At 31.6% G+C, this 19,467-nt stretch overlaps 1 protein-coding gene and 1 non-coding gene across 2 annotated transcripts; one reads left to right on the top strand and one right to left on the bottom strand.

Moving 5' to 3' along the window:
• Positions 1-14,154: 14,154 nt before the first annotated feature.
• Positions 14,155-14,226, top strand: TRNAH-GUG (transfer RNA histidin (anticodon GUG)). The gene has a single exon. It is a non-coding gene; the product is annotated as a tRNA-His (tRNA).
• A 98-nt stretch (positions 14,227-14,324) lies between these two features.
• Positions 14,325-17,271, bottom strand: LOC141667372 (uncharacterized). The gene is made up of 3 exons (XM_074473829.1): positions 16,629-17,271; positions 16,205-16,372; positions 14,325-16,064 (listed from the first exon to the last, which is right to left on the bottom strand). Exons 1-3 carry the CDS (start codon positions 17,166-17,168, stop codon positions 14,373-14,375), a joined length of 2,400 nt encoding a protein of 799 aa, XP_074329930.1. The 5' UTR covers positions 17,169-17,271; the 3' UTR covers positions 14,325-14,372.
• Between the last annotated feature and the right edge of the window lie 2,196 nt (positions 17,272-19,467).

Here is a 19,467-nt window from a genome sequence, read left to right as displayed (position 1 = left end):
ATGACAACTGACAAGTTGATAATTCAGAATATTACTTGACTTTTGCACCTATTTTAAAGGCACCAAGACATGCAATATATATATATATATATATAAGGGTTTTTGGATATTTATTTGTAAATAAACTAACTTGTCTAAACTCTTACAAATTTACTATTTTTTAAAACACACAAGAAACTAATTTGCAAATATACGTTTTAACTACCTGGTTCATACTTTCTCTTCTCTCTTCTCGCTCTCCACTCCTTCTTTTTCTTATACTCTCTCTTAGCTCCATCTCTTTCACTTTCTCTCTATTTGCTTCCCTTTTTTAATCTGTTTTTCATTTTTGTTTCAAGTAAAATTGCGGTTCAATCTTTGTTCTTCGTGTCCAAATAGGTAATTTCTCCGGTGAGTCTCCCAACGTCGACGCCGGAATTGCAGAGATTCCATGGTTCAAGATGCACAACTTAGATATACCGATGTGTTCGATGCCAAGGTGGATAGTATACACTCTGCAATGGAGAATGCTGGTGGCAAGTCTTTGGATATAGTGATTTCTAGTTTGTTGTTTTAGTTGCTTTTTAGGTTGTAATGTTCGGCCCCGCAGGGGTATTTATTTTTCTTATGTAGTTGCGGTTGCAATGGGTTGATCTCGATTGCTTGTAATTTTTATTATATTTAAATTTGAAATTGATTTGGTTGTTTTTGTGGTTGCTGGCCCGTACGGGAACTGTAACCTGTGGATATGGTGTACTGGCAATGGGTATGGAGGTGGGTATCATGAATGTTGTAATATCCCATATTTTCAAATATTATTATTATAATTATTTGGAATTATTATGTGATTTTTATGTAAATTTTTGTGAATTATATGATAAGTGGAATTGATGTTTGGGTGTTTATATGTGATATTCCTTGAGTGTTCTAATTTTTATATGTTCAGAATAGAATATAGATAATTGTGATATTTTTCTGGTAATTTTTGGACTGTTAGATGATTTTATATTGATTTATGAATTATTAATTATTTTCTGAATAATTACCAAAATTATTTTATAAAGCCGGGAATCGTCCAACTTCAACTGTTTTTGCGTTTGTACAACCCGAAACTCTTCCGAAAACTCCTTCCTAACCTAATCTGGTAATTCCGGACATTTTCCGTGTTTTGACTTTTTCGATCCGGATTACGGTTTGACCCGTGCGTGGCCCGGCGCAATATTTTCGATACGATAATCATATCGGTAATCAATAAAATCCGTATTCTCGAGAGACGTGATATTTTTACGTTACTTTCGTATAGTGTTTTATAAAAAGCTCGGTTTTGATAATTATCCAATTCTGGTATTTAATTGGATCGTTTTATAGTTACTTAGCGGCTAAACAACAAATTTATCGATCCAATATGACCCAATGCGTACCAATATTCAATAAGTATAAATAGTTTTTTTTATTAATTATTATTAAAAAAATCAGATGTTTACTTTATTTTTCAGAAAATCATAAAATCCTTTAATTTGTACTTGGTTGTTCTTGAGTTCTCTAAGGATTAAAGCTCAATCTGACAATGATAGCGAACCCAGATTCTGATTCTCTAGTAACCGTTTTGAAGCCCTCGATCTTCTCTTTGTTAATCTGCCATCAAATCGTTTCAACGATTGGTAAAAATTCAATCTCAAATTTTAGGGTTCTTGAACCGAATTGGAGATTTTTGCTTGAGTAATCTTTGGATGATTTTGATGTTCTATATGGCTTTATCTTGATATATGCAATCGATTTATATCAATTTCATTGACATTATAGTACAGATTCGTATAGGTCGAGTTAGACATATCAATCAATTGTTTTTATTCAATTTTCTGGGTTTATCGATGATTGTTTGTATATTCTGATATTATGGATAGATTGTACGAATTGTAAGCGTCATTTTGATGTATAGCACGTCGAGGTTGGTTAAGAAACTGTTGTTTTCGTTGTTCACCGGAATGTGTTGCCGACGTTAAGTCGGGGATCGTTGATTCCGACGATTTGGGTGATGATTTGCACGGTTGTTGTTTTCGTTGTGTTTTTCGATCAGTAATGATCGATTTTGATGCAAAAAGGTTAAGAAACCCAGCTGTTTTGGTCTGTATCGGAGGCGGGCGGCGGTGAACTCCGTCACCGGAATCTAGGTAGGTGTCGCCGGAGTTCATCCCGACCCGGACGGGTTGGGTGACCCGGTTAAGACCCGTTTGGGTTAAATTGCAACCCGGTTTTGATCTTATTTTACCCAACTTTGAAATCAAAAACCTGTTTCTGGATTTTCCTTAATAAAAATAATTCAAAAATCCTATTTTAATTTCTGAAAAATTCATTTTTATTTTAAAAATCATTATTTTAATTCTGAAAATTTATTTTTAATTCCAAAAACAAATCCAAATTATTTAGTTAATTAATTTTAGTTGATAATAAATAATTTAATTAGTCAATTAATTTAAATATTAATTGATTAATTAATTTAATTATTTATTAATTAATTTTAATTGATTATTTAATTAGATTTAATTATTTATTTTTGATTTAAAAATTCTGAAAAAATAGTTTCGAGTTTTAAAATATTATTTTAAATTATTTTCCAGGCTCGATAATTTTTATAAAATTATTTTTGAGTGTTCGAGCCCTATTATTTTATTACTAAATGATTCGGAGATCGTTTTTAATTCCGAAAAATGTTCAAAAATTCATATTAAATCAACCGTTCGTCCGTTTAATACGAAACGAACGCATACAGACTCAGAAAAATATTCCGCTTTCATTAAAAATACTTTCGAGACCCAAATTCTTTTGTTTTGAAAGGTCGCTTGTTTTACAAGTCATTCTGAGTCGATTTTTGATCGATAAATCATATTTTTGACCCGATTTCAGTTTAAAACATACCGAGTCGAATGTTTTGACGAGCCGAGTCATATGTGATATGAATTATGTATTACGTGAGTTATGTGTTTACATGCTATGTGAATTACGTACATTCGTGGGTTAAGAGTCCTGTGTTTGACTGTCTTATTTATGTGCGGGCTATCGTATGGGTAGACGATGGGCTTTTGACGCGTAGTTCGTCGAGTGGTTATCGATTAGACAATTAAAGTTCTATATTTTAATTATAGATGGGGATCATTCGAGTTGATCAAGACAAGATGTTGGATAAAGAGTGAGATGGAATGGAAGTGGATATCTGGCTTCTAGCAATCGCAGGAGCAGCATATCAGTAAGGTGTTGAAAAGCAGGACGGAGATGTCTTGAGACAGAATGTCAGAATAGATGCGTCTTTGCGAGTGTGACTAACTACTAAAACCCAAAGGCAAGTATCCCTATCATCACTTATTGTTCAAGTGATATTTATTTTAAATCTTATCATGCAAGTATTGCTTTCCCTATTCTCAGTTCAAGATAGATAAATGTTTTACATATCGCTGAATTAAATAATTATGTTCATGCAAATACTCATCTGCTATTCTATGTTCAGAATAGTCAAGTGATTTTACTTATCCAATTATCGTATTTATAAATGTTTTGGATTTTGAGAAAAGTGATTTGGTTGCGAATATTCCTACCCAAGAATTGGGCGAATAAAATTATGTCGGGTGTCGATTATTATGACCCCATTTCAATAAAAGGTTTTAAGATTGGATCATAATTGTGTAAGTGACCGGGACGGACGGTCCAGCGGAGGGCTATTTCTAAGTGCCATATGGAATATTATGACACAACTTTTGCCACAGGCAGGTATATTGCCTTTTTGTTTGAGTACTCGTATTTTGGGGTCACGTTTCTATGAATCCTGACCTTGTGCTATCACACGGGCTGATCAGCATGTGATAGTACGTCCGTCGGAGAATGATCCTAATCTAAATTATCATATCATTTTTGATATTCATAGAATAAATGATTTATCAACTATTTCTATTTTGGAATAATGGTAAAATGCAGTTTTAATTTAGATTCTAATTTATGCTGATACTCACGTTGTTGTTAAATATCAAAGGTGGTATTAGTATAGATGAATGATGTTGACTTCAGTATGGAATGTTGTGAGCATCAAAGTTCATATTGATATCTAATTTGATATGACAGCAAAATAAGTATTAATTTGAAGAGTTCGGTTTTGAATAAAGTTTATGATTCAATCCATAATCATTGTTTCATGTTATTGTGGTTTACGATATTTCCGTAAACACTGTTTTATGAGTTTGATCCTCGTCAAGATTCAAAGTATTGCTGAAGCATCTCGCTCAAAAATATCAAATTGGTTTTGAATACAATTAAGGAATTAAATCTGGGATTCCTCAACTAAAATTTTATGATTCAGCAACTATGATTTTAAATGTTCTGCTCTAATGCAGATGTCAGTTTTATATCAAAAGACCCTATATATATTATAATGATCTTGCTGAGCATTTTTTTCGCTCATACTTGCCTGTTTTTAAATTTAACCTCCAGTGAGGATTAGCTTGCGCTGTTTAGCTGCATAATTTGAGGAAGCAAAGAAGAAGCTTTTCGAATGTGGTTGGTCCAGGGTTTGCGTACTAGTGTAAGTTTTATTGTGTAAAGTTATTTATATTATATTATATTATAGTTGTGTATTTTATTTAGGCCTAGTATACTTCATTTCGAAGTTATACTAGTGGGTTTAATTTTGAGTTGGAATTTATTGAAAAGAGTTTTAAAAGAAAGAGAAAAATTTATTGCGGAATTTGGATATCTTGTTTCTAGAACTGTAACCTTAAAAGATCTTGGATTAGTTGGGGTCATTTATGATAAATATCTTCCGCTGGCATTTATTTATTGATTTAACAGGTTATTTTGGATTGAAGTTTTATAGTGACGACCAAATCCTCTGACCCCGGATTTGGGGGCGTTACAGGTTGGTATCAGAGCTGAGGTTATAGTAAACTAGAAACGAGAGTGTGTAGGAGTGTGTATAGCTATGTGAGGACGTTTGAGCTCATATCGAGTTCCTGTTGGACTATTGGATATAGTACCAACGAGTAAGTTAAGATAGGCGCATTCGTTTGAGATGGTCGTGCTGAGCTAGATGGAACTCCGGGAAGCTGCAAACTTCTGTTGTGGAATCTTTCGAGGCTACTACGATTCGACGGCGATGAAGATTATCAGTATTCTTGGAACGTGAAGAAATATATAGAATTGGATGACGAGTCAATAAAAGGGTTCAAATTGAAGATAAGTATTAAGACTTTGGCAATACCTTCTCTTTCTATAATTTCTTTTGGCCTCTCTCAAAAGAAGTAATTGTTAGAGGATATATTCCCTAACACTCATTTTCAATCATAACTATGTTTTAAATGTGCCAGAGGCTGTCATGAAGCCTATTTTTCAGGTTTTGATAGCTCTTGCTCTGTCAAGTTATGATAATTTAATTCCACTTTTCTTATTTAGTGGATAGTTTCTTGGTGATGTGACACCACTTGCTCATTTGGTGCCAGAATTTTGTTCTCTAGATTTCATTTCCTTCAGAAATATCATCTTTGAAATCTTTCCAATTTTATTCATTTGATTTTGGATTTCTTTGATATTCTTTTATTCTGACTGAGATGAACAACCCTAATTATAGGGGACACAAGGTATCCAAGTCTGTGTGATAGGAGTTGGATGGGACGCCATCACTTGTGTGTATTGTGAATACATGAAGGTTAACAACCTTTAGTAGTGTCTTAATTTGGGCACACAATACCAAGTTCATTTGATCATATTGATCTCTCAGTTATTCTTTCATTCCAACAATATTTTTCTCAAATTCAGATTCTATCCTGTTATGACATGAAATTCTTTTCTTTTTGAAATTCCATGATTTTATCATTCCAAATATTTGAAGGTAGCCAATCAAGTTAAGCTGAGTTATCATGGTCAAGTCAAAGTAAAGCGGTGTGATGGGACTACCAAGAGCAGCAGTGGACTGCGATGCAGTTATAATATTAGTGGCATATAGCGAAGTCAACATGTTCTTTTATTTCTCTCTCTATCTTTCTTTCTTTTCTTCTCTCTATCTTTCTCTTTATTCTTCTTTCTCGCGATCAGTAAAAGTGATTCTATTGAGGAATTGGTCAAAAGATGTAGATGGAATAATAATGCAGAGTGAAGCTCACGTGGTAACTGTATGGTATAAGGAATTGCAGTGTTATTAGAAATTTTGAGAAAAGTTACATTTACAAGATTGAGAAGTTGGTTAGAAAACTCTTAGTGCTTTCTTCTGCTGATTCCGAGGACGGAATCCTTATAAGGGGGGTAGATTGTAATATCCCATATTTTCAAATATTATTATTATAATTATTTGGAATTATTATGTGATTTTTATGTAAATTTTTGTGAATTATATGATAAGTGGAATTGATGTTTGGGTGTTTATATGTGATATTCCTTGAGTGTTCTAATTTTTATATGTTCAGAATAGAATATAGATAATTGTGATATTTTTCTGGTAATTTTTGGACTGTTAGATGATTTTATATTGATTTATGAATTATTAATTATTTTCTGAATAATTACCAAAATTATTTTATAAAGCTGGGAATCGTCCAACTTCAACTGTTTTTGCGTTTGTACAACCCGAAACTCTTCCGAAAACTCCTTCCTAACCTAATCTGGTAATTCCGGACATTTTCCGTGTTTTGACTTTTTCGATCCGGATTACGGTTTGACCCGTGCGTGGCCCGGCGTAATATTTTCGATACGATAATCATTTCGGTAATCAATAAAACCCGTATTCTCGAGAGACGTGATATTTTTACGTTACTTTCGTATATAGTGTTTTATAAAAAACTCAGTTTTGATAATTATCCAATTCTGGTATTTAATTGGATCGTTTTACAGTTACTTATCGGCTAAACAACAAATTTATCGATCCAATATGACCCAATGCGTACCAATATTCTATAAGTGTAAATAGTTTTTTTTTATTAATTATTATTAAAAAAATCAGATGTTTACTTTATTTTTCAGAAAATCATAAAATCCTTTAATTTGTTCTTGGTTGTTCTTGAGTTCTCTAAGGATTAAAGCTCAATCTGACAATGATAGCGAACCCAGATTCTGATGCTCTAGTAACCGTTTTGAAGCCCTCGATCTTCTCTTTGTTAATCTGCCATCAAATCGTTTCAACGATTGGTAAAAATTCAATCTCGAATTTTAGGGTTCTTGAACCGAATTGGGGATTTTTGCTTGAGTAATCTTTGGATGATTTTGATGTTCTATATGGCTTTATCTTGATATATGCAATCGATTTATATCAATTTCATTGACATTATAGTACAGATTCGTATAGGTCGAGTTAGACATATCAATCAATTGTTTTTATTCAATTTTCTGGGTTTATCGATGATTGTTTGTATATTCTGATATTATGGATAGATTGTACGAATTGTAAGCGTCATTTTGATGTATAGCACGTCGAGGTTGGTTAAGAAACTGTTGTTTTCGTTGTTCACCGGAATGTGTTGCCGACGTTAAGTCGGGGATCGTTGATTCCGACGATTTGGGTGATGATTTGCGCGGTTGTTGTTTCCGTTGTGTTTTTCGATCAGTAATGATCGATTTTGATGCAAAAAGGTTAAGAAACCCAGCTGTTTTGGTCTGTATCGGAGGCGGCCGGCGGTGAACTCCGTCACCGGAATCTGGGTAGGTGTCGCCGGAGTTCATCCCGATCCGGACGGGTTGGGTGACCCGGTTAAGACCCGTTTGGGTTAAATTGCAACCCGGTTTTGATCTTATTTTACCCAACTTTGAAATCAAAAACCTGTTTCTGGATTTTCCTTATTAAAAATAATTCAAAAATCCTATTTTAATTTCTGAAAAATTCATTTTTATTTTAAAAATCATTATTTTAATTCTGAAAATTTATTTTTAATTCCAAAAACAAATCCAAATTATTTAGTTAATTAATTTTAGTTGATAATTAATTATTTAATTAGTCAATTAATTTAAATATTAATTGATTAATTAATTTAATTAGTTATTAATTAATTTTAATTGATTATTTAATTAGATTTAATTATTTATTTTTGATTTAAAAATTCCGAAAAAATAGTTTTGAGTTTTAAAATATTATTTTAAATTATTTTCCAGGCTCGATAATTTTTATAAAATTATTTTTGAGTGTTCGAGCCCTATTATTTTATTACTAAATGATTCGGAGATCGTTTTTAATTCCGAAAAATGTTCAAAAATTCATATTAAATCAACCGTTCGTCCGTTTAATACGAAACGAACGCGTACAGACTCAGAAAAATATTCCGCTTTCATTAAAAATACTTTCGAGACCCAAATTCTTTTCTTTTGAAAGGTCGCTTGTTTTACAAGTCATTCTGAGTCGATTTTTGATCGATAAATCATATTTTTGACCCGATTTCAGTTTAAAACATACCGAGTCGAATGTTTTGACGAGCCGAGTCATATGTGATATGAATTATGTATTACGTGAGTTATGTGTTTACATGCTATGTGAATTACGTACATTCGTGGGTTAAGAGTCCTGTGTTTGACTGTCTTATTTATGTGTGGGCTATCGTATGGGTAGACGATAGGCTTTTGACGCATAGTTCGTCGAGTGGTTATCGATTAGACAATTAAAGTTCTATATTTTAATTATAGATGGGGATCATTCGAGTTGATCAAGACAAGATGTTGGATAAAGAGTGAGATGGAATGGAAGTGGATATCTGGCTTCTAGCAATCGCAGGAGCAGCATATCAGTAAGGTGTTGAAAAGCAGGACGGAGATGTCTTGAGACAGAATGTCAGAATAGATGCGTCTTTGCGAGTGTGACTAACTACTAAAACCCAAAGGCAAGTATCTCTATCATCACTTATTGTTCAAGTGATATTTATTTTAAATCTTATCATGCAAGTATTGCTTTCCCTATTCTCAGTTCAAGATAGATAAATGTTTTACATATCGCTGAATTAAATAATTATGTTCATGCAAATACTCATCTGCTATTCTATATTCAGAATAGTCAAGTGATTTTACTTATCCAATTATCGGATTTATAAATGTTTTGGATTTTGAGAAAAGTGATTTGGTTGCGAATATTCCTACCCAAGAATTGGGCGAATAAAATTATGTCGGGTGTCGATTATTATGACCCCATTTCAATAAAAGGTTTTAAGATTGGATCATAATTGCGTAAGTGACCGGGACGGACGGTCCAGCGGAGGGCTATTTCTAAGTGCCATATGGAATATTATGACACAACTTTTGCCACAGGCAGGTATATTGCCTTTTTGTTTGAGTACTCGTATTTTGGGGTCACGTTTCTATGAATCCTGACCTTGTGCTATCACACGGGCTGATCAACATGTGATAGTACGTCCGTCGGAGAATGATCCTAATCTAAATTATCATATCATTTTTGATATTCATAGAATAAATGATTTATCAACTATTTCTGTTTTGGAATAATGGTAAAATGCAGTTTTAATTTAGATTCTAATTTATGCTGATACTCACGTTGTTGTTAAATATCAAAGGTGGTATTAGTATAGATGAATGATGTTGACTTCAGTATGGAATGTTGTGAGCATCAAAGTTCATATTGATATCTAATTTGATATGACAACAAAATAAGTATTAATTTGAAGAGTTCGGTTTTGAATAAAGTTTATGATTCAATCCATAATCATTGTTTCATGTTATTGTGGTTTACGATATTTCCGTAAACACTGTTTTACGAGTTTGATCCTCGTCAAGATTCAAAGTATTGATGAAGCATCTCGCTCAAAAATATCAAATTGGTTTTGAATACAATTAAGGAATTAAATCTGGGATTCCTCAACTAAAATTTTATGATTCAGCAATTATGATTTTAAATGTTCTGCTCTAATGCAGATGTCAGTTTTATATCAAAAGACCCTATATATATTATAATGATCTTGCTGAGCATTTTTTTCGCTCATACTTGCTTGTTTTTAAATTTAACCTCCAGTGAGGATTAGCTTGCGCTGTTTAGCTGCATAATTTGAGGAAGCAAAGAAGAAGCTTTTCGAAGGTGGTTAAATTCTAAAACTTTTTTAAGTAAATTCTAATCAAACTATTTTAATTTAAATTTTAAATATGTCAAAATTATGTATAATAACACATTTGTACTCGTTAATGAAGTTATGATGAATTAAATATCTTTTATAAACAATTTTTAATTTTAAAAAAATAAATGAGGATAAAATAATAATAAAAATCCCTCCCGCAATACCTCACGAGGACAAAATAATAATAAAAATCCCTCCTGCAATGCGTAATTGCGGAAGGTGTTCGGCCAACCCCAACATATATATAATATTGCGGCGGGTGGTTAAAGAGCCACTTACAACAATGTTTCATTGCACTGGCCGCAATGAAACAATGTTGTAGGTGGCAGACGATATTTTTTTTATTTGTTACGAAAAAATGTTTAGCATTCCGGGGTCTGAGTTGTTTTATATTTTGTTATAGGTAACGAAAAATTGATAAAATTTCAATTTTTTTAGTTTTCCGCATTTCCAATTTTTAGCATTATATTCGTTTACTATAAAATAAAAATTGATAAATTAAATTGGACAAGTACAAGAAAAATAAAAAACATAAAACTCACAATATTAAAAAAAACATAAAACATAAAACTCACAATATTCCGTTATAATAAAAATTCGAAAATACTATTTCGAACAAATAATCAAAAAATACTTTTTCACTCAAAAATTTTAAATTTAATATTTAATTTAAATATTTTAGTTTAAAATATTAATTCAAAAATAACAAAATATAAGTTCGAAAAAATATTTCAAATTAATTTTTTTTTAAAAATAAATTTAAAAAAATAAAGTGGGCAAGAACCGTTACATTTAAAACAACATCCTCTAGCAATGTTTCATTGCACTAGCCGTAATAAAACAATGCTGTAGGTGGCAAAGGGTATATTTTTATTTGTTACGAAAAAATATTTAGCATTCCGGCGGCTGAGTTGTTTTATATTTTTTTATAGGTAACGAAAAATCGATAAAATTTCCTTTTTTTAGTTTTGCATATTTTCAATTTTTAGCATTATATTCGTTTACTATAAATTAAAAATTGATAAATTAAATTGGACAAGTACAAGAAAAATAAAAAAAAACATAAAACTCACAATATTAAAAAAACATAAAACTCACAATATTCCGTTATAATAAAAATTCGAAAATAATATTTCGAACAAATAATTAAAAAATATTTTTTCACTCAAAAATTTTAAATTCAATATTTAATTTAAATATTTTAGTTTAAAATATTAATTCAAAAATATCAAAATATATGTTCAAAAAAAATTTAAAAATTCAGTTTTAACAAAAAAAATAAATTAGAAAAAATAAAGCGGGCAATAACCGTTACATTTAAAACAGTGTACTCCAGCAATGTTTCATTGCACTAGCCGCAATGAAACAATGTTGTAGGTGGCAGAGAGTATTTTTTTATTTGTTACGAAAAAATGTTTAGCATTCCGGCGACTGAGTTGTTTTATATTTTTTTTTATAGGTAACGAAAAATCGATAAAATTTCAATTTTTTTAGTTTTCCACATTTTCAATTTTTAGCATTATATTCGTTTACTATAAATTAAAAATTGATAAATTAAATTGAAAAAGTACAAGAAAAATAAAAAAACATAAAACTCACAATATTAAAAAAACATAAAACTCACAATATTCCGTTATAATAAAAATTGGAAAACACTATTTCGAACAAATAATTAAAAAATATTTTTTCACTCAAAAATTTTAAATTCAATATTTAATTTAAATATTTTAGTTTAAAATATTAATTCAAAAATATCAAAATATAAGTTCGAAAAAATATTTAAAAATTCATTTTTAACAAAAAAAATAAATTAGAAAAAATAAAGCGGGCAAGAATCGTTACATTTAAAACAACGTCCTCCAACAATGTTTCATTGCACTAGCCGCAATGAAACCAATGAAACAATGTTGTAGGTGGCAGAGAGTATTTTTTTTTATTTGTTACGAAAAAATGTTTAACATTCCGGGGGCTGAGTTGTTTTATATTTTTTTATAGGTAATGAAAAATAGATAAAATTTCATTTTTTTTAGTTTTCCATATTTTCAATTTTTAGCATTATATCCGTTTACTATAAATTAAAAATTGATAAATTAAATTGGACAAGTACAAGAAAAATAAAAAAACATAAAATTCACAATATTAAAAAAAAACATAAAACTCACAATATTCCGTTATAATAAAAATTCAAAAATATTATTTCAAATAAATAATTAAAAAATATTTTTTCACTCAAAAAATTTAATTTCAATATTTAATTAAAATATTTAGTTTAAAATATTAATTCAAAAATATCAAAATATAAGTTAAAAAAAATAAAGCGGGCAAAAACCGTTTTATTTAAAATAACGTCCTCCATCAATATTTCATTACACTAGCCGCAATTAAATAATGTTGTAGGGGCTGTCACAATGACTCAATGCGGCAGGTGGTTGACCGAACTAGGTCACCTGTATATATATAAAATATTATTAGCAGAGCACCAAAATATGGTGGGAAGACAAAAACTGCCCTTGAATCACATGAATCACATAAACAACCATTGAAAAAAAGAGAGTCAATAATTCGAATCTTTTTACACTTTTTAGTTCGAGAAACAAAAAACAAATTCTAAAAATAACATTTCCATGTATATGTTTTAAAATAGGTATAGAAACTATAGCGGAAAATAGTATGGGAATGCAAAAAAATATATTTTAAAATAACTACAAAAGCTAAAAGCTAAAGTTGATAATTTGTGACAGGAGAAGTATTTCTATACAAAAATAATATGAAGTATTGCTAAGATTTTTTCAAGTCTAAGAAAAATGCTAGGGATATAAATGTTTCCGAAAATTATCATATGACAAATTTTGATTGAATTCGTAAATAAAAATGAAATGCGCACACTATACGTCTAAAATCATATTTAGTTAAATTAGTACATTCGCTTTCAGAAAAATAATAATTAATTTTATGGAAAAACCACTTTTAAGAATCTCCATTTTTGTTCATTTAATAGTGTAATTTCATTCAATCTTATTTTAAATCAACATGTATATTGTGTATTTTATCTTATGGCGGAGAAGTGTTTGGGAAGCTATGGGTTGGGTGTTTGTATAGGTGTAAAACAATTTGAGCCGAGGCGAGATTAATTTATTTTTAAAATGAGTCGAACCGAGCCAAGTTTAATAATCGAGCAAAAAATGATGTCAAACTCGGCTCGTTTATAAACGAGTCGAGTTCGAGCTGAACACGAGTTTGTTCACGAACAACCGTATTGAGCCGAATTCGAGCCGAGTCAAATTGTCCACTAATAGTTTACATATATTTTTCAATTAAATAACCTTAAATTATAGCAATTTATAATTTTACCAGTTGTATCGAGATAAACTACCAGTCTCATCTTATAATTATATACGCACACTCACACTCACAATCCACACTTTTTCTTAATCTATATCATATTATTTTTCAAGACAATATTTAAAAATATATCCAATTTTATTTTTAATTATTAGGACATGCTTAACTTTATAAATCGTACATTACTTTTAAAAGTGATGATGTCAAAATTTAATTATATTTGATATTTTCTTTAAATTTGATTGATGTGTATTACAAGTTATTGAACAATATTTATGAAATACGAAGAATTGGAGATAATAACAATTTGATAGTTTACTTACGAAAAAATAAGCGTTAAATTTAGAAAAATAACCAAAATTTCTAAAATAATTAAGTGATAAATAAATGATTAAAAATGCATAAATAAAATATTTAAGTGATTAGTAAAAATTTATTAATAATAATATATATAAAATTTATTCGAGCTGAGTCGAGTTACTGAGTTCGAGCCGGACAGACAAGAAGTTCGGCTCGGCTCATTTATTTATCTGAACACATTTTTATGTTAAATACCGATTTATTTAAAAAAATGAATTGAGTCGAGTTCAGATTAAAAAGTCGATGCCCAGTTTTGTTGATGAACATCTCTGTTGTTTTGCCGTCCAAGCTGCTTGCGTGCAACTTGCAAGGCGTCGCTGTACTGTACAATTGCTTCTTTACCAAAAAATCACAATATTAATTATAATATTTTTGACAAGAATTACTCATCAACAACATAGTGGCTGTAGTTTAGTGGTGAGAATTCCACGTTGTGGCCGTGGAGACCTGGGCTCGAATCCCAGCAGCCACATATTTGTATGTTTTTATAATCTGATTGTAACTGTTTATAAAATCCAAAACATGTTATCGAGTTTTCTCAGAAAGAAAAAAAGAAAATCTTGTGATGTCAAAAGATAGAGAGTGCATTACTAGATGAGAAAGTAGTTACAGTATCGATCATATATCGTGTAGAGCATGAATTTTACAAGAAATTTGATGCAAGTTTACATGGCTAGAAGGATTTTCCCACTGCACAAGTTCTTCAATTGCCTTCTCAACCTCTGTTGTTTCTGCAACTAAAATTCCCATGCAAAAAACCAGAACACTCAATCCCAGTACTATCTGCTTCTTCACCTTGCCTTCATCTTTATCCATCATCTCTTTAACATTTCCGAGATAAGAAGTAATGATTTTTTCGACCTTGTTATCCAAATCGTAATCACAAGACATGAACATACTTGGAATTGATGCTTTTCCTACCTCAAGATCACAAGCAGTGTCATTCTTTTGAAGCTCCTTTTCCAGAATCGCTACTGATTTTATCAATGTGATCTTCTCACAACATTTTAGTGAAGATCCAACCTTTTCCTTTAAAAGCTGAATATCACTATCCAGTTCTGTCAAAATCCGCACGTCTACGTCACATTTTGATCCTTCTAGTTCTTGTTCTATGAATTTGATTGATTCAGCTCCAAAATGCAATATATCCACCATCTTTGACAATGACTTCAAGAGCTGATTGTAGGCTACACTATGGAAAGGCAAAAACCACAAGTTTGGCTCAACTTCAGCCTCCACAATGAATTTCTGTAGCTCCGCCACACTGGATTTAAGCCTCTTTTGACTTTCTCCAAAGTTAGTTATGCTTGAAAAAGATAGATTTATAGTCTCAACACATTCATGCAAGGACTTGAGACTTGTAGAGAGTTGAGGTTTAGCTAGTGTTGAAGCTCTTGTGGGTTGAAAAGCGATACTTACCAATATAGAACAAGATAATCCAATAAAAGTTTCAACAATTCTAGCTATGGCAAATTCGCTAGGAGATTTAAAACTGTTTCTTCCCAGTATTAGTACTGCTCCAATGACAGCTGAAATCCCTCCGGCTTGGCTATACATTTTACTACGCCTCAGAAGTTCAGTGATAACAAACCAAGGAAAGAGAGAAATGAACCTTATTTTTATGTATCTTTCGAAAAGAAAGCACCCCAGTACTCCATACACGGTTCCAAGAACAGTCCCTTGAGCTTTAAGATTAGCAACCTTAAATGTTGCTTCTCTCGATGCTGCGAAAGTAATAGCTACAGGAAGACCTGACCAGTATCCATCTTTTTTGCTATATATCAATCCAAAGAACACTGCAAGAAATAAAGAGAGTGAACATTTAAAGGCTGGCATCAACCTTTTTGCACCACTCCAAATGCTCTCTTCTCGTGTTACTTTGTTGTGTGAATCATCTGATTTTGCTGACTTGTTGGGAGAATTATCTGTCGTGGTACCATGTAGTTTATTTTGAAGGAGTTTTAAGCAAAATAAGAAGAAAAGAGAAGGCAAATCTTTCTGTTCTGTTGGTACAGATTGTAGTGTTTGAAGGGAGTTCACTTCATCATCTATGTTTGACTCTGCAACAGTAGCTAAATCAAATGGAAGGCTGTTCTTTATTTGTGCAAAGTTTAGGTTAATGTGCTGTTCTAGCTTATGCAGACCATCTTTGAGCTCTGGACTTAGCAATTTTATGGGAAAATACTGACAACTGGATAAAGCCATTGACATTCCCATCAATGGTGTTTCTAACTCTTGAAATCTCTGTCCTGGAGTTGAGCAATAAGGTTTCAAGAATTTGATTCCAAATCTCTCCCATTGCATGATTTCCTGTTTTTAACAAAGTATACACATTAGATATACCCCTTTTATTTTATTCCCAACTAAAAGGAAAAAATAGTGATCTAGTTGACTCTAATTCGTATAAAGTTAAGAATATTATGATATATAAAAACTGGGAGGATGCTTACTTGCTTGGATTTGATATGTTGAAGAAGTTTGGTTCCTGTACTAGACATGGACTTGGCTTGAGACATGAATGCTAAAGCAGATTTTTTATCTTCTTCACAGAGCGCCTTCACCAATAGCTTTAGCCTCTCTGAATAATTCTCTGCAATAAGTTTGCAACTCTGTTTTACCTGGAAAAATCAAATAAATATATTAGTTCAGGATCCTTTCAGGAAAACAATAAAGTTAAAGACCAGCAACTGTTATATGTGTACAAATCATTTTAGCCTATTGATTAGATGGACTTAAGAAATAAGAAAAAGACATGTTTGTTCTGTACCGTTTTCTTAAAGCTCTACATGCATATCTTAATAGGAGTAGTATTATATTTGACACCTATAAGCTACAACCTTAAAAGTGTCTTAACTCGAAAGAGTAGTTGGTTACCTGAACGCAAGCCAAATTTGGGACAGGAAACAAGAGAGCCAAGACACAAGCAAACACTCCAAGTGCTGTACTAGTTGCGACGTGAATAGGATGCATAACAGGCTCTGTGTCCACACCATTAATATACCCTATAACATACACCAACACGATCTGTCCCAAAGCTATTCTTTTAGCTATCGTATGTGTGCTTTTTGGCAACACCACTGCGAATGCATTCACTGCAACCAACACAGACGTAATAAACGTCGTAAGGCGTGCTGGAGGAAGCACCCACAACCACAAAATAGCTGGACAAACTCCTTGAATCGTGGCGTAGAGTGCATACCAGCAACCTCTGAAAGTGTCACCTAAGGTAGCATCAACAATGATGATGATAACTGTCACATAAGAAAATGCAGGCAATGATATTTGACGGCGGATTGAAATGGGGCCGAAAAGGGTGATGCCACCAACTATGCCACAAGCCAAGGCTGTTCGGAAAGCAGAGGCTACACATGAACTCCAGAAAGCTTTAGATCTATCGGATTTGAAGATTTCCATTTTCTTTTTTTTTTGTGTCAAAATTTAGAACTTGAGTATAAATAAAGACAAAAAGGAAGTAAAGTATAACTAATAAAGGAAGCTTGAGAGTAGAATTAGGGAGAATAGGAATAGGAGATGAAGTATGTATATTTTGAGGGTGGTGAGGGGTTTATGTAGAGGGTGGAGGAGGAACAAAACTACTGAGTAGGACAAAAAACTTGCATGTTGATAAGCATGCTTCTAATGTCATATTAGTAAATTTATCTTCAATTCTGTTTGAGGAATTGAGGATATAGTAAATATTTGGTGTTGACAAGTATCTATAGTCGAGGTGTATGTAAGCTGGTCAAGAAAAATATAATAAAATATAAACTGATAATGTGGCTAATGAAACTACGGGAAGCTAACGAAACTCAAAAATAGCAAGATGAAAATTATACAATTTTCATTAGAGAAAATTTACTCAACTACTTAATTCTTGGTTTGTCCAAATTTTGAGCAGCCAGCAGCTACCCGCTAAGTCTGTGTGTTGTTGCTTTTTGGCCTCTAATTTCTCCGACTAATCCCAGTGGCCAGTGCTAACAGCAGCGACGGTGTTTGTGTGTTGTTTGATGCCTATATTTGGGTATGGGGGCTAAACGCTACATTTTGTCACTCACCTTCTCGGTGTATTCAATTAACTTTCTTCTGAAATTTTGAGATATTCAATAAGTTTCTTAAAAAATACTTTACAATTTAGTAGTATTCGATCCAGATTTAAAATAAATGATTTGATATTTTTTGGATTCAATAAAATGATAGATTTTAATAAATTTAATATTATTTTTTACATGTTTTGAAGAACTTCCTGTCCCTGTCTATATTTACTCTGAAATTTCAACGAACTCGACTCTAATTATTCACAAATATAATATCATAAATTATAACATTTATTAATTATTTTATAAAATCATGATTTAACATAAATTTAATATAATTTTTTTAAAATTAATTTGATATATGACATCTCATTTTTTTGTTTATAATAAAGTATATATATTCACACTGAGTTCTCTTTAACAAGATTTTTTCTTATAAAATTTGTTTTATCAAATAAACCTGATCCAAATTATGTCTTCAATATTCAGATCTTCCCATAGATTACGTAAAAAATATTTTGGAATTTAGAACCAATAATCTTTCCCCCTAAAGTGAAAACCCCCCTTAGTACGATAAAAATGAAAACTCTCCTCCTCAGTATAAGAATAAGAAAGACTATTCTTCTATAATTTCTCCCCCTGAGTTGAGTAATTCTTCAAAATGTATCCGAGTAGAGGTACAGGACCACACAACCAAGTGAAGAGATTATAGTTAGTAACCATTTTCTCACAGTAAAACTGTGTAATTTCTATTTAATGATCTCACAACGTGTTTCACTCCACTCTTACACTCAAGTATTTGGCACTCAGTCTCACAGTGTGTTACTCACTCAAAACTCCAAACATCCAAGTGTTCTTGTAAGAAGATCCTTTTCATAGAAAAATTGTCTTCCACCTTCAAGGATGGAAACTCTTAGTCAAGAGATTCAGAAATGTTCCTTTTGAGAGAGGAAATTAAGATTCTTTTAAGTGGCAGAATTTCTGACATCCCTCGACTTCCATGAATATACCTTATAAACTCGTCAGATAATATCCGAGTCCTCATTTACAAGTTACAATTTTGACTAAAGTCAAAATTATTGTAAAATTTAAATTCTGCGAAGATAATCAATGATCAATGATATGCCAGTAGGGATCAGAGATTTCTTCTGAAGTATTAGAAGACTTATCAGAGATAATGATCCAGGAACGTTGACCCAAATTCAAAATCATAGATAATGAACTGAGGAATGATCCAATAATCTTACCTTTGTCAGAGATTATGAACTATGAAATAACTCATAGCTCCTGAATCTTAATCCATTCCAAAGATCATAATATAGGGCTTTGAAGGCCGGGATCGAAGGATTAAAATCCAACTATTGTTAGTGACCTTGATATGGTTTAACAATAATTGCTTTGTCAATACCTTCCTTGTATATGAATCTCACGTGCGCATAGGAAATATTCAGATCATGGGGTAGTGACTCTCATTCAAATGCCTTGGATGACATGACAATTTTAATAGGTTACATTCTGTTGAGATAATGCACCTAGTAATAGTTTATATGCCTTTTCATCTCTATATTCTTTTGAGAGAATACATATGGGCTTATAGATGTCTCAAGATTTAAATACTCCACTACTTTGCGAGAGAGAGTTGTAGGGTTGACCAATCCTTCCTTATATGGTGCTGCTTA

Source organism: Apium graveolens, chromosome 6 (genome assembly GCF_009905375.1).
Source record: "Apium graveolens cultivar Ventura chromosome 6, ASM990537v1, whole genome shotgun sequence".
NCBI classification, from domain to species: Eukaryota; Viridiplantae; Streptophyta; class Magnoliopsida; order Apiales; family Apiaceae; genus Apium; species Apium graveolens.
The sequence above is the reverse complement of the archived record's forward strand: the minus strand, read 5'-3'. Positions and strand labels throughout refer to the sequence as shown.